Source organism: Lampetra fluviatilis, chromosome 39 (genome assembly GCF_964198595.1).
Source record: "Lampetra fluviatilis chromosome 39, kcLamFluv1.1, whole genome shotgun sequence".
Taxonomy (NCBI): Eukaryota; Metazoa; Chordata; class Hyperoartia; order Petromyzontiformes; family Petromyzontidae; genus Lampetra; species Lampetra fluviatilis.
The window spans coordinates 4,200,957-4,217,208 of NC_136313.1; the positions used below are offsets into that span (position 1 = coordinate 4,200,957).

At 45.2% G+C, this 16,252-nt stretch overlaps 1 protein-coding gene across 5 annotated transcripts in view; it reads left to right on the forward strand.

Moving 5' to 3' along the window:
* Positions 1 to 14,756, forward strand: part of SIN3A (SIN3 transcription regulator family member A) — a 29,505-nt gene extending 14,749 nt beyond the window's left edge. For 4 of the 5 annotated variants that reach the window (XM_078874516.1, XM_078874515.1, XM_078874514.1 and 1 more), the window contains 12 exons: positions 2,153 to 2,271; positions 3,420 to 3,630; positions 4,497 to 4,613; positions 4,941 to 5,179; positions 5,503 to 5,686; positions 6,207 to 6,831; positions 7,674 to 7,843; positions 8,348 to 8,518; positions 8,964 to 9,056; positions 9,758 to 9,852; positions 10,328 to 10,571; positions 11,760 to 14,756. In XM_078874516.1, the coding sequence (XP_078730642.1) occupies positions 2,153 to 2,271; positions 3,420 to 3,630; positions 4,497 to 4,613; positions 4,941 to 5,179; positions 5,503 to 5,686; positions 6,207 to 6,831; positions 7,674 to 7,843; positions 8,348 to 8,518; positions 8,964 to 9,056; positions 9,758 to 9,852; positions 10,328 to 10,571; positions 11,760 to 12,002 (2,511 nt within the window). In that variant the 3' untranslated portion in view covers positions 12,003 to 14,756. The remainder of the gene's footprint in view (positions 1 to 2,152; positions 2,272 to 3,419; positions 3,631 to 4,496; positions 4,614 to 4,940; positions 5,180 to 5,502; positions 5,687 to 6,206; positions 6,832 to 7,673; positions 7,844 to 8,347; positions 8,519 to 8,963; positions 9,057 to 9,757; positions 9,853 to 10,327; positions 10,572 to 11,759) is intronic. The other variant, XM_078874517.1, reaches the window with a different exon arrangement.
* The last annotated feature ends 1,496 nt before the right edge of the window (positions 14,757 to 16,252 follow it).

A 16,252-nucleotide genomic window follows, 5' to 3' on the forward strand; every position in this document is an offset into this window, starting at 1 on the left:
CCCGGGCGGGAGGGTTCAGCCAACACCCGCCAGGCGACGGCGTGAGGGTTGAGGTCCCGTTGACGGCTGGAGCGACAGCGGCGAGAAGTCTTCACTCTTGGTTCCCGGGCAACAATAACTCCCTCCACTTACGCACACTCCCCTTATATACCCCTCCTCATTCCGAGTCCTCACGTGCTCCCCTGCTGCCGCCAGCCTGGCGCCAGTTGGCCTATTAATCCCTTCTCACCCCCCATCTCCCGTCTCTTCGACGCCAACCTCCGGTCACAGTGTAACCACCTGTTCGACCTCGGTTGCACCCGCTTTTCCCGTTAATTACTGGCGGTTTGGGTGCAAACTCCATGTTGCAATGCACACATCTGTTTCACCTCAGTTGCACCCGCTTAACAGCGCACAGCGTATATCTCTCCTCTACACTACTATGGAGTCAGTAGTTACTACTATAGTCAGCAGATACTACTATTGAGTCAATATGTACTACTATAGATTCAGTAGGTACTACTATAGTCATTAGATACTACTACAGAGTCTGTGCTACTGCTAATGGCAGAGCCAGTATTTTCAGGTAGGGGGGCAACCCCTCCAGCAATGAGAAATTATAGGAGTTGTTATTAAGTAAGGACTTGTCCCTTGATTTTTATTCGACGTGTGTGCGGTGATGGTGCAGCCATCGATCGAGGGTCGAATTCGAACTGCGTGTGATCAGCATCGCGCTCGCTGAAGGTGTTGATGCCTTCAGGGAAGTCGTGTACTGTATACGCAACTGCGCACAATTTTGTGAGTCACTTATAACTGCTTTGCCGTTCCTTATTGCCAATTATGGATTCAGACTATTGTGCTATCATCTCATAGAGTCCCTGGCACGTAATAATATGCTACACAGTGGCAGTGGGGGTCGCAAAATGCCGATTTATTACTAATAAACCCCAATGATCGGATCTTGGGGGGACATATGCCACCCCCCCCCACTGGCTCTGCCAGTGGTTACTGCTAAAGTCTATAGATACTACCGTTGAGTCGGTAGATACGACTTAGAGTCAGTAGGTACTACTACGGTCAGTAATTACTACGACAGTCAGTAGATACTACTGCGCTCAGTAGATACTACTGTACAGTCAGTAGATACAACTACAGAGTCAGCAGATACTACGATAGACTAAATAAATACTTCCTCTATTGTATGTATGGTCTGTAGGTATATATGCCTACGTGGTGGGCAAAAAAACATTTTTGAAGGGGAGAGGGGGGGTGTGTGTCGACAATTTTCGGAAACCTTTTTAGATCAACCATTTACCCCCTACTCTCTTACTTTTTGGACTTATAATATTGTTGACGGACAAATGGACAGACACACGGCATGCTGGGCTTTCACAATAGCTTAGTATTTGTGTATGTATATGTTATGTTTTTAAGAGAAGACAAGTTTTGAAATATATTTTTCCCCCGGGCAATGCCGGTTACTTCCTGCTCATCTGCCATAAAATCATGGCAGATACATTTAACTTGAGTATCACAACACCAGCTTCCATATTTATGTAATTCAATGGACAGGTTAATATAATTATAAGATCACACCAACTTTTATGCATTAAAAAAATGTACCACAAACATAACAGTGAATGTGACCATAACCCAATTCTCAGGTTCCCTCCCGTTTCAATCCTGCATCAGCAAGATTGCCCTTGCTGTCATCAAGAGCCTCCATGGACTCGCCCTTGCCTGTCTGTCTATTCTCATCTCATCTTCATTTAATTTGCCTTTCCTCTCTAGCAACCAAGGCTTCTTTCAAAACCCAAGTTAACCTCTGCTCAATGGGTGGTCGGTCACTCCTACTCTACTGATGTCTGGAACAATCTCCCTCGAGCTCTCTGCACTGCTAGACCATTGCCCTTTTCAAGCCATGACTCGCTGAGGTGCCTTTCTGTCTACTCTTGAAGAGCCTCTTACCCTTTTCTCCACCTTTCACCTTAATAACCTAAGAGAAGCCTTTCTCTTGCTCCCAAAAAATAAGCATGCCCCCCTCCCCCCCCCAGTTTTACAACATCTTTTAGATGCAGCTGTATTTTATTGCTATGGAAATCCAAATGCCGCTCGTTTAATATTTGTATTTAACTTTACCTGTGTCGTGTGTGTGTGTGTGCCTATTGTGTAGGTGCGGAAAGCACTGAAGAGCCACGAGGTATACGAGAATTTTCTGCGGTGCCTTGTGCTCTTCAACCAGGAGGTGGTGTCGCGCTCGGAGCTGGTGCAGCTGGTGTTTCCCTTCCTGGGGTACGCATATGCTAGGACTGTAAGGACACATTAATTGCTGAATGTAGATTGGTAAGGCTCACGATGCATTCCTCAAATGGTTTGAGGATTGATGGTTTCCAGTGTATGCAGACTATACGAATGTTACATAGACCATATTCTTGGTTCTTTCGGTAAAGTCACGAAGAAGGGAAATAGTAAAAGAATAAAAATAAAACAATAAAATTCTCTCTTATGTTTTATTTTAATTATTTTATTATTTCCCTTCTATGTGACTTTACCGAAAGAACCAAAAATATGAATCCCTGCAGTCACGAAAGCTTTAAATTGAAATTTACATAGACCAATGGTGAACCAGAAATTATTAGAGGAGAACATGAGAAACCATGCAAGCAATATGGATACTTTTTAGGACGCAAGAATGGATTCTTAATTTTAATCGTGGGTCTGAATTGAGATAATTAATTGAAACATGGAGAGTGAGGTGAGTCTTCACCTCTGATCTGCATCTCGTACCATTGTTACATTATAATTAGGAGTAAGGAGATGCCCCTTTCTGCTGTTAACACTGTCATGAGCAAGCCTTTTGTCTGGGAATTGGACAGGGCACATTACCAATGGGTTGCTTTTGAAACTTAAAATAAAGCGGTGCCTAGCTTTCTTTTGAGGTTAAGATTACCATGGTAGGCAGTAATCGCTAAATATGTTCGTGACATTTATTCATGGCATTGGTTATCCTACAAAGTAGGAAAAGGAATTCCCATTACTGTCTCAGCATTGCCAGTCATGATGAGCGCTCCCCAATTCTTCTTCATGTGTGAAGATATTTGAGACTTGTTCAATAAAAATTAAGTTTATTGGTATATGGAATGTTATTTAGAGCTCCTGTTCAATAAATATGCCCATTGTTCTGTGCAACGTCTTGAAATGTGGTTACATTTTAGATGTTGCATAAATCCCAATTGGATTGCCAGTCCTGGGACTGGTGGATGTTCTACATTCCTATGGCAGGGAAAAGTATTCGCACGTAGACAATTTTACTTCTGAACAAGTACTCATTTTACTTACCCCAGAGTGATGTGATGATCGGCTGAGTTGATAATAACAACCATAATGTGAACCATGCAATACCACGTGTCTGCACACAACCCCCCCCCCCCCCCCAACAGCAAGTTCCCAGAGCTCTTCAGCTGGTTCAAGACATTTGTTGGCTACAAGGAGTTTTCCCACCCCGAGGCGTTGCCCAAGGACCGCTCGGCTGAGGGCATTGCCATGGAGATCGACTACGCCTCCTGCAAGCGTCTGGGCCCGAGCTACCGCGCTCTGCCCAAGAGTTATCAGCAGCCCAAGTGCAGTGGGCGCACGCCGCTGTGCCGCGAGGTGAGTGAAGCAGTGGGGACTTGGATGTGAGACGGGGGGTGGGATTTCTTGCCAGGACTCTTACTGTGTTTTTCTTGGATATTTTTACTCCAGAGAGACTAGAGAAGGCTGGGTTTTACCTCTTGGGAATTTACCATTGTTTCATTCGGTCTAAATGAAGACGGTCGGCCATAGTTTGCGGTGGCTAGGGCCATGGCAATACAGGAAATGTATTTATTTTTCTTGAGTTATCAACTCGTATGGTTGGGTTCTCTTGGGGTACTCCAGCTTTCTCCTACGTGCACAAGGTTCCTTTAAAAATGGAAACCTCTCAATACAGGGCTGCAAAATTAATCCCGATTCTTCTCAGGATTTCCTGGGGTAAATATATGACAAATACGTTCCCTCAATTACTGGAGCCCTCACTGCCTGCACAATTTGACTAGTTAAAAACCAAGACCCCCTGTGATTAGTTAATATAATTTATAGCCAGTAAGCCCCATTCAGAAAATAATTATGCGTTCCACACCAATCATAATCCAACGGCTAAGAAACTTGGGAAATGATACAAAGGAAGACGTTTGCAAATTCTAAGCATGGAAAAGTGTAATGTTATATACAGGGCACGAAAAATACTTGTTTACATTTAAAACTGCAACTTAGAATATGAGGCTGAAAAAGATAGCGTGACATGAAACAATACTCTTAATCTTAAAACAAATGGAAAGGAAAGACTATAGTTATATTTGCATTATTAAATCTAACTATTAAAAGCATTCATTTAAATTATTATAATTGTAATGACGAGTCTAGCATAGCTTTATTGGAGTTGCTCTATGGTATCGAAGTTAAAGCTAATGTTAAGCTGCTGATGTTTTGTGGTACAGGTGTTGAACGACACCTGGGTGTCTTTCCCATCGTGGTCGGAGGATTCCACGTTTGTGAGCTCCAAGAAGACTCAGTACGAAGAGCACATTTACCGCTGCGAGGATGAACGATTTGAGGTACCGGTCTCTGACCTGGCTACTTCACTCTCCTACTGCCCCTCCTATTAGGTGTGTTCGTATGTTTTTAGAACCGTTTTAACAAATGCTTGTTCCTGAACTTTGGCATCTTAGGTTTGCCGCAACAGCATGTGGATGTTCCATTTTTTTTCTTGTCCCCTATTTTGTTACTAGGTTGCTGTTGCTTTGTGTTCCAGTTATCTGCAATATTTGCATCAATTATAGCCTCCTTTTATCTTTCACTGGCTGACCATCCTTACCCCCCCCCCTATCCCCCACATTACACCACGTCTCATCGTTTGCCTCCCCCACTGCCTCTGCCGTCAGCTGGACTACGTGCTAGAGACAAACCTGGCGACGATCCGCGTGCTGGAGAGCGTTCACAAGAAGCTGTCGCGCATGTCGGAGGAGGACAAGGCGCGCTTCCACCTCGACAGCTGCCTGGGCGGCACCTCGGAGGTCGTGCACCGCAAGGCCGTACAGCGCATCTATGGTGACAAAGCCAATGAGATCATCGACGGCCTCAAGAAGAACCCCGCTGTCGCCGTGCCCGTAGTCCTCAAGAGGTACAATTTTCAGCCAGTGTAGTGGACTAAACTGCACTCAGAATATGGCAAAATCAGTTATCTTGTTGATGCATTCTTAGTAGGAATGTAATGACTTGCCTGCCCCCCCCCCCCCCTGGTGATTTGATGGATTGCCATATTTCAGTTCAGCAGTTATTAACGAAAATTATTTTGTGCACTATGCGGCACAAGTTTGAATCGTTATTCATAATAAAAAAGCCATAACTTTAAAAGTGATACTTAAGTGATGCCACTGCTGTGATGTATAAGTGAGAGGAATAAAAAAAATTATTCTTGCAAATCTCTCATGCTGTTGCCAACAGGCTCAAGGCAAAGGATGAGGAGTGGCGCGAGGCGCAGCGCGGCTTCAACAAGATCTGGCGAGAGCAGAATGAGAAGTACTACCTCAAATCACTCGACCACCAGGGCATCAATTTCAAGCAGAACGACACCAAGGCCCTGCGCTCTAAGAGCCTCCTCAATGAGATTGAAACGATCTATGACGAGGTAAGGGAAGCTGGGGAGACTTGCCTAGTGTTTTTTTTTAGTTGCTTGATCATGGATGGTGGTGGTGGTGGAGATTGAGGTTAAATGTCTTGTCAATGTGCATATAATGTTTCGCCAACCTACTCTATGCAATTCAATGTTACTATTCGGTGCCATGATGCAATTCACCAATTTCGTTTCTTTGTCTTTTTTACACTAATATTTGTATTTTTGTCTCGTATGTTGTCATATTTGTTCTGTCTCATTCCATTAAGCTACTGGTAACATCTGCAGGATGATTGGCATAAACCTAAATATACATTTTAAATGCATGATTGGTAGCATGTATCTTAAACTGAATTTTATTTCTATTGATTTAAAAGTATGCGTGCCTGTGGGGTACCTCTTTTACATAGTAAGGCACAGTGCTTGCTTTATATAAATTTGTAGTTTTAAATGCACAGCATAGACCAAGGTTGTCCAAAATTGTGCCTAACCTCCTGTGCTGCTTTTCCCAACCCTGGCGCCGTGCGCTGCTCAGCACCAGGAGCAGGCGGCGGAGGGAAACGTGTCACCGGCGTCGGGCCCACACCTCGAGTACGAGTACGAGGACAAGCAGATCCTGGAGGACGCCGCCTCGCTCATCATCCACCACGTCAAGCGGCAGACTGGTATCCAGACCGAGGACAAGCACAAGATCAAGCAGCTAATCTACCACCTCGTGCCAGACCTGTTCTTCGGCTCGCGCGGTGAGCTCAGCGACATGGAGGAGTCGGCTGCGGGAGACGAAGATGCCGCCCCGACCGTGGCCTCCTCCACGGATTCGGCCGAGGGCAAGGCCAATGGGCCAGCAGATGGCAGCAGTCCCGGGAAGGGCAATAAGTCTGAGGGCAGCGGAGGGGGCAGCGTGACGGGCAAGAGCAAGCTGCTGTTCGCCACGACGCACGCGCATAAGCTGAAGGGGCTGGAGCATGTGTACAACCTGATGTTCGTCAACAACAACTGGTACATCTTCCTGCGGCTGCACCAGCTGCTGTGCTCGCGGCTCCTGCGGATCTACATGCAGGCGGAGCGGCAGATGGAGGAGGAGCGCATGGGATCGGAGCCCGCAGCCAAGAAGGACAAGAAGGAAAGCCCTGCCTACCAACTGCGACTCAAGCAGCCCAGTGCGTGTCGCCCCGGCGGACTTAACACATGAGATTACTCAAGAATATACAAGTGATCTGGAAAAAATACTGCTGCAGTCAATAAATTTCGTTTTTGTGGCCCACTGGGCATGATCATAGTTTTTCTCAGCATGCCATAACCATGTATGAGAGAAAAAGCGGGTAGTTGGGATTGGTGTTCGTACAGCGTTATTATACATGGCGGCCAGCTCTTGGAGTGGCACGCCAAAGTGGCTCCCCAACATTTTATTACTTGCATTGGCACAACTTGTGATCTCTGTTCAGGTGGGCACAGGGTGAGAAACAGATAGGGTTCCTTTGTCATGGAAAATACATTAAGAAACAAGCTATGCTCTCACCAAGGCTATTTGACTTTTGAAGCTAAGAAATAAGGCAAAAACATAATAAATGTAACCATCTCTGATTTGCCTTTATTGGCGATAGCGGTTAACATTTGATTGAGGTTTACTTTGTAGGCTGCCTGGTAACTTTACGGTAGTTGATTTACCATGGTCGACTAGTTGACTGGTCAGCTTTACCGGCTTACTTTGTTGGTGAAAATTGAGTGGTGATTGGCTGGCTGTAGCTATTACTAATATAATAAGCCAAGTATGTGTTTCTCCCGCGCGTGATGTCACTCCACATGCTGCTCCCCTCCACAATAACCATTCGCGGGTGACGTCACTCCACATGGGGCAACCCCCCCTCATTAATAATCATGAGCTGAACAATCTTCGATTTCAGATTTACTGCAATATACACCTGTCCTTGGACAGGCAAACGAGCTAGTTGATGAAGAATGGATCTGACTGCCGCTTACCTTGTTTCCCTGTGGACTGCAGGTGAGCTGGAAGTAGATGACTATTACCCGGCCTTCCTGGACATGGTGAAAAATTTGCTGGATGGCAACATGGAGTCATCCCACTATGAGGATACTCTGCGCGAGATGTTCACCATCCACGCCTACATCGGCTTCACCATGGACAAGCTCATCCAGAACATTGTCCGCCAGGTCTGCTGCCACCTTCGCCACACACAGCCACCTTGCCACCCATTGCATTACTATTGCTAGTGGCATAATTCAAGCAGTACAATGCGCTTTATTGCAAGTGCTGTTAATGTTGTCGCTTTAACGGTGCGTTCACTTGCTCGCATGGTGCATTGGTTAAAGCATGCGTGCAAGAACCCCTATTCCTATTTGTGAAAATTGCACTTGTTTTTTGCATGTGAAGCTCGCAGGCACTATTTATTATACTTGCACCACAGAGGAAAAAAAATTGTTAAGAAACTTATGAATATCGTTTTAGGCAAGTCATTTGAATCCTGGAGGTAAATCATTGCATTTCCTGTACCATAGCATATAGTTCGGTAGAATACACTTGTATTTCAGCACATACAATTCCACAAAAGCAAGGCATTGTGACGTTTAGCTGCTGCCATTGCGATGATCAGTGCTAATCATGCCCTCATCCCCCAGTCTTCATTGCTTCATTTCTAACCACACATTTGCCAACAGCTGCAGCACATCGTGACGGACGAGGTGTGCGTGCGGGTCATGGAGCTGTACCTGGGCGAGTCGCCGGCCGCTACCGGCGGCAGCTTGGCCACTCAGAGCAGCCGCTCGTCTCACGAGGCCGCCTACCAGAAAAAAGTGGAACAGCACATGTCCGATGAGAACTGCTTCAAGGTATGGCACTGCCCACCCACCCCCAACTCCTCGCCGATCGTACAAACCATCCAGTTGCTTGTCGGTTGCCAGCGTATTAACAATAAGTAATTGTTTGGTCAGATGGTTAAGCGGACAAATACTGTCTCAAGAGTTGAGCAGCTACCTCTGAAATGCCCAGTGAATATGGGTTTTAGCCACGTGTAATGAAACTGGCTTCTCAAGCGTAGTGAGTGAATGGCTTCAACTCGGTCACAATTCCTATAAATCAGAAACCATTGATCTCCTTTTTGACCTCTTAGCTTTTTTCCAGTACTGTCGAAAAGATGTATTTTTGTAATGGTGTCTTGTGATGAGACGTCTGCCTGCTTTTAAATGCTTCTGGAAATGTTTTATTGTTGAAGACCCATCGGCTGGACTAAAGCACAATTTTACATTTATTTGGGGCATTTTTTCCCCTCTGCAGGTGATGTTCATACAGAGCGAGGGTCGTGTGAAGCTCATGGTGGAACTGCTGGACACAGATGAGGACCACTCGGACGGCCCCGTTGAAGTAGAGGTACAGTCACTGCTCTTGTTGTCACAACACCTTTCATCCTGTTGCTGTGGCTACCACCTCCGTGTAAATCAACGGCATTGCATCTTGTCGATTTGTGCCTAGTGTTGATCTATACCGCCAGATGCTTTTCTGAATCGCATCGTCAAGTATTTTAAACAAGTTTTCTTAAACAAAAAGTTGGAAACATTGGTCCAGAATGGCCTGTAAGCTGATGAAGTAAAACCTTTAATCTATTTTTCTTATTCAGATACATTCAATCCACGATGGCACAATTAGTTTTTGTTGACAATTATTGTATCCGTTATTCCGATTTTATAAGGGCCATTTTGTATGGCAATGTGAAATATCAAAAAGATATATATAATGGAAATGCCAGTTCCATCTCACCTTCAACCATTCCATTGCACAGCATCATTCTAGTTAAAGGGACACCCAGTGCCAGCTGTTCCTGCACATCACAAGATGGTCGCAGCACCGGCCTGCCGGCAGGGAGTAATTTTGTCATGTAGAATTTACCAATTTATTTGTGAGCAATCAAATTTGGCAGATGTGTACGATTAGTTTTACAGTAGGCTCTCTTTTTCTAGCAGATTTTAATAAATAGATTTTTATTATGCTGCTACAAGGATCATTGTTGAATAGCACGCAGATTATTGCAGCGGTAGCATTAACGTGTTTTTATTTGTGGTGGGCGTGGGCAGCGTTGGTCGGACTACGTGGACCGCTACGTGAGCCCAGACTTCTCATCGCCTGAGCTAAGGGAACACCTGGCTCGCAAGCCTGTCTTCCTGCCCAGGTAAGCCGTCTAGAGTGCCATAAAATCCACATTGCTTTGTTCCATTTGCTGGTCTGGTCAACCAAGCATTGTTTTCCATAAGCTAATTTAACTCGTCCTATGGATCAGATTAATTAGTTGTACTTGTGTAAAGCAAAAGGTTTATTTTTTATATAAATTATGTAGAACTTAAGAGGAATGGGAATATACATTTATTGAGTCCAGAATTTGTTTTACTTATTTGATTAATCATAAGATGCAGCTTAATTGTATGAAAGTAAGGCAAGGGCTGTCTCAAGAAAACAAACATTCAATTAAAACACAATCTTGCATTACAGTATCTCATTTTTTAACATAACAGTGAAACCTTGCCCAAACTCTTTTTTTTCCTCCTCACCAAAAACATCCATACACGACAGTACTACTTAGTGTCGTGGGCAACAAGTTCTGCATGAAGTGGCAGTGGCGATTTTAATTGGCAACTCTTGCCCTGCAGGAACCTGCGTCGAGTGCGCAAGTGGCAGCGGGAGCTCGACTGCCAGGAGAAGGAGAGCCGCGAGGCGGCGAGCGGATCAAGCGGCGCCGGCAGCACCACTGGTGCCACGACCCCCAAACCTGGGGAGCCGGAGACCTTCAACAAGATCGAGTGCAACTTCAAACTCAACTCGTACAAGATGGTCTACGTGTTCAATTCGGAGGACTACCTTTACCGACGCACCGCCCTGCAGCGTGCCCAGCAGGTAACAACCGCCCCTTCGCCATACTGCCGCTCTTCCTCCGTGACTACTTCCCGCGGGGTTCAGATTAACGGAAGTGTGATGCACAGATTGCCAGTGGTGCACAGGCACACTCCCTAATGAAACTGGTAAACTAAAACTATTTTTATTTTACCATGTAAGGCCCACTGATCTGTATAGTTCTTGTAGAAGCAACCTGGCCCACATATGGTAGCTCAACGAAGTGGCTTGTGTGGAATAAATAGGAGGCAAATAATCTAAATGCATGGTTCTAAATGTGGAGGGGAAAACCGGAGGACCTGGAGAAAAATCCTTGCAACCAAAGGGGGAGACATGCAAACTCCAAAGATATACAGGCATCATGGTCTGGATCGAACCCACGACATCCTGTATATACATATATCAGGTGAGGTAGTTAACATCTCGCCACTGGTGCTCGAGCAAGCACACTACATATGAAGGTGTTAATGGTATATGTGGTGAGGGTTGTTTTTATTCGTATAGTTGGGTTATTTTGGAGTTCAATGTTTTTAAAGAATTATATTTATCCAAAGTGCAATACTTGGTTATTTATTGAGTGCTTAACTTTATGGGAAATGAAACTAGGATGTATCTGGAAAAAAAAATGTGTTTTTGATGGGATAATTGTCAAAATATCTGCACAAGCTCATGAACCCTATAAGTAGGAAAACCATTTGGACCCCCTTTAACGGAGGTGACTCATCAGGGTTGTGGGCTGCAAAACAAATTCTGTTTTGCCAGGTGTTACAGGTGATAGTTGTCCTATCACCTGGGCCAATTTTGCACAGTGCAGGATAATTGTATACATTTCTATTTGTGGAAAATAATATTTTAAGATTCATGGGTCTGTTTAACTTAACTCTAACCAACCCAGCAACATTTCAGTTGTCCACAACAAACTGATGGAATTTGGATAGGTAAATCGGTCCCAGAAATTCCGTAGGTTATTAAACAAGCTTATTAGATTTTCTTTTTGTGTGAAGCCTTCGCTGCAATTATTATTATAAGCATATATATATATTTTTTATGTCATTTAAAAGTGATGCGTATCTTTCTCTCTTGTTGGTATTCATTACGGCTAACAATCGCCATTGTGGACTTGCGTGTGGGATGCCACTCCACGGAGCTATTTCGCTCACCGTCACGCGCGCGGTTTGTTCCTGTCCACAGTCGCACCAGCGCGTCTCGCGGCGCCTGCACCGGCGCTTCCACAGCTGGTGGGACGAGTGGAGCAAGGTGCACGTGACCTCGGAGATGGATGACGCCACCAACTCGTGGCTGCTTGGCCAGGGCCTGGAGGACATGAAGCCGTGCACCACCACACGGCAGCTCGAGATCGTTCACCACATGCCGCTCAACAAATACCGTGTCAAGCCCATCAAGGATGCCGTCACCGACAAGCCGGCAGAGTAGGCTCAATGGCATCTACTGCATGACCATGAAATGTCGGGTCACAGCACCGGCACAAACCTTAGCAGCGACTCGTCCTGCATTCAAAGGTAGCTCTGGCTTTTTAAAACGTAGCCCGAAACCTGGCTGAAGCCGGGTGGGTCTCTTCTTTGGAATGGACTTAATTCAGTGCCCTTGCCAGGTGCTCCATGTCAGTTAGAGGCTACTTGAGGGAGGTCCTTGCCCCTGTTGCTAATTTTTTTAGGCCTAGTTTTATCTAGGGGAGGGCCTCACTCAGGCATTTATATCTGGCTGAGCCGATTTGCTTTACTTGCTAGACAACGAGTATTCAGTGGAACTGTCATTGTACACAGAAATGTTGGACAGGTTTGCCCATGAAAATGTAAATTTTAGGTTTCTCTTTTCCTGCTTGGGTATTGTTCCATAGTCTTGAAAGTGTACAGCGCACGTCACACATGATTACCGCGTGCCAATCTGGACCTGTCCTTACGGGGGTTGTATGGTCAGATGCATTTTAAATCCACGTGTGGTTGAACTGTAAGATTTGTTGGATGGGTCAGAGCAGTGGTCAAAGGTGCTTGCTGACAGCACTTGCACCAACAGTCTGTTAAGGCTATAAGGGGGATCTTTGTCTTTGCAGTGGAAAAGGTGTCGATCTCGAGTACAGACGTTGTTCAAGTTGCCCAAGTCAGGCTATTGCTTTAGTATTATAGAATATTAAGGGACTGCATTTGCAGTGGTGTACAATCACAAATCAAAAACCCCAACTTCCCACGTTCATCGTTAACACTGCCTTACAACATAAATATACGTAAGGGATATTTAATGGGTTCCTGGGATGATATGCTTAACTTTTGGGCAGCGGCCTTCAGTGTACTTTATACTCTTATGTTTTATAGTAAGGCAGCGTTAATGACCGATGTATTCAACTTTTTCGGTTTGTGCTTTGAGTATAGTTTGGATTCATAGGTAACTTTAATAAAAAGCATGCAGACTGTGCTACATATTTGGGTTTTTTGTTTCATCATTTTTATACTGCTCGATTAGTGAGGTACTGTATTTTAAAGTAATATGTACAACAGATGTAGAAATCCCATTTTTGCTAAAAGTTACATCTGTATTACAAAACCATGTTTTCGGTGACTGTTAGACCTTAATTGTATTTTCATTTAAAAATACAGAATTCATTCGTGCTTTTGTATCCTACATAATTGGAGCCAAAATAACAATTTGACGTTTGGTTCGTGATGCACAAGTTGTCATGGTGGTTTCACCGCATGGTTCTGTGTTTCATGCAGAACATCGAAGGGATGGATTTGAATCTCATCCCAGGGTAGAATGCTGACCTGAGGTGGCATACAGATTTTCCCGTGAGGTCCGTACTCTGACCCCAGTGGTCGGCTAAGCTGAGCCTTTGTCCAAACCAAGTCTCTCTGACATTGAGAAATAGGTGACGGGCACAGTGGATTATTAGGTGGAAGAGGGGGTGTTTGAGGACTCGCCCCCCCGACCTGCCCCACACAATCCGAGGCAGGAGGTAATCAACGTAATATTAAGAATAAAAATGTGCTGTTCTTAATGTGTCCTTTTTACTCTTTAAAACAAACCCTATAGTAATTAAATATAAGTTACTGTAGATTACCTGAGTTAATCAGATGCTATGTCCCACCACCTCGGCCGAGGGGGGAAAATCTTGACATGTGAAGGATAAAGGTTCGTATAACAGTTTAGGTGTTTTTAAACATCTAAACATTTTTGTACTTTACTCAATACCCAATGGATATTGTGGAAGTCGTTTTTATCTTTTACAGAAAAGTGTGCACTTAAAGCCAGGGAGTTGCACCTGTATCCTTCACATGTCCCTAAAGAGCTCAAAGCTGTCCATTTTCCCCCCTCAAGCCTAAGCACTTAAAAAAAAACGGTGGATCTTAAGAAAATTCGCCATGGCTATAATCGCACAGCCGGCCAGCACATCACTAATTGTGACCGATAATAAATATAGTTGCCCTTAAGTTTAACCCCAACTCGATGAGCCAATGTAGAATTTGAACCACCTGAATTTCTTGGATGGCCATTTAAAAGTTTATTTTGATAACCCACACATTTTTTTAAAGGGTTTTCACTTCACTGTTATTGGCCATTACAATACATTTTGTACGGAAAGGTTTGACTGGGTAGTACCAAGTGAGGTCCAGTCTTGGCACAGACTTAGGTTTGCTGTTATTTCATCACCATTTTTTTAAGTAACATTGTCATATCCTACGTGTTTAGTGGTACAGTTTGGTATGGCTTGTCAAGTGTTACTAGAATTTATAATTATATATATTTTTAAATTTTTGGTTTAAGGAGTCCGACAGATGCTCTTTTGGGGTGGCTCACACCCTTGCCAAAGAGCCTTTATATTTAAAATTTTATTTTTGATTTACAAACGGCGTTGAAAAGCATTACCCTGCCTGGTGTAAACTCGCTCTTTGTAAACCTGCTCTCCTGACTTCCTGCGTCGCTGGAAGTGTTTTTGTTTTTCATAAGACCACAACCTACCAGCGAGGGCTACAAGAAAAGTGTAAAGTGTGCTGTCTGGAGGCTGTGGCCTCTGCCGACATGTGCTGAGGGCCAGAGACTGTGTTTCGGCATGATGCATATAACTTAATTTCACTGCACATTTCCCAGATTGTAATGACGTCATTGTCCTGTTGTATTTTGTGATACGCAAGTGTAATAGTGATTTAAATAAAAGATACACTATGTTGTAATTGCCATTCTTTTGTCTGATTGATTTTTCTGAGTATTTGAGTTTTTTGCAATACGTTTCTTGCTCGTTGAGCGACATGCCTGTTCCACGGATTATCCCGTTTATTCAGTTGTCCGGCTTTTCCAAGGGAGATCCTTTGTGCGTGAGCAGAGCAGCAACAAAAAGGATCTTGAGGAGTTTGTCTGGTGCCAGGATGTAGAGTGGAGTTTGTCTGGTGCCAGGATGTAGAGTGGAGTTTGTCTGGTGCCAGGATGTTGAGTGGAGTTTGTCTGGTGCAGGATGTAGAGTGGAGTTTGTCTGGTGCCAGGATGTTGAGTGGAGTTTGTCTGGTGCAGGATGTAGAGTGGAGTTTGCCTGGTGCCAGGATGTAGAGTGGAGTTTGCCTGGTGCCATGATGTAGAGTGGAGTTTGTCTGGTGCCAGGATGTTGAGTGGAGTTTGTCTGGTGCAGGATGTAGAGTGGAGTTTGCCTGGTGCCAGGATGTAGAGTGGAGTTTGCCTGGTGCCAGGATGTAGAGTGGAGTTTGTCTGGTGCCAGGATGTTGAGTGGAGTTTGGTGCAGGATGTAGAGTGGAGTTTGCCTGGTGCCAGGATGTAGAGTGGAGTTTGCCTGGTGTCAGGATGTAGAGTGGAGTTTGCCTGGTGCCAGGATGTTGAGTGGAGTTTGTCTGGTGCAGGATGTAGAGTGGAGTTTGCCTGGTGCCAGGATGTAGAGTGGAGTTTGCCTGGTGCCAGGATGTAGAGTGGAGTTTGCCTGGTGCCAGGATGTAGAGTGGAGTTTGCCTGGTGCCAGGATGTAGAGTGGAGTTTGCCTGGTGCCAGGATGTAGAGTGGAGTTTGCCTGGTGCCAGGATGTAGAGTGGAGTTTGCCTGGTGCCAGGATGTAGAGTGGAGTTTGTCTGGTGCCAGGATGTAGAGTGGAGTTTGCCTGGTGCCAGGATGTAGAGTGGAGTTTGCCTGGTGCCAGGATGTAGAGTGGCGTTTGCCTGGTGCCAGGATGTAGAGTGGAGTTTGCCTGGTGCCAGGATGTAGAGTGGAGTTTGTCTGGTGCCAGGATGTAGAGTGGAGTTTGCCTGGTGCCAGGATGTAGAGTGGAGTTTGTCTGGTGCCAGGATGTAGAGTGGAGTTTGCCTGGTGCCAGGATGTAGAGTGGAGTTTGCCTGGTGCCAGGATGTAGAGTGGCGTTTGCCTGGTGCCAGGATGTAGAGTGGAGTTTGCCTGGTGCCAGGATGTAGAGTGGAGTTTGTCTGGTGCCAGGATGTAGAGTGGAGTTTGCCTGGTGCCAGGATGTAGAGTGGAGTTTGCCTGGTGCCCGGATGTAGAGTGGAGTTTGCCTGGTGCCAGGATGTAGAGTGGAGTTTGCCTGGTGCCAGGATGTAGAGTGGAGTTTGCCTGGTGCCAGGATGTAGAGTGGAGTTTGCCTGGTGCCAGGATGTAGAGTGGAGTTTGCCTGGTGCCAGGATGTAGAGTGGAGTTTGCCTGGTGCCAGGATGTAGAGTGGA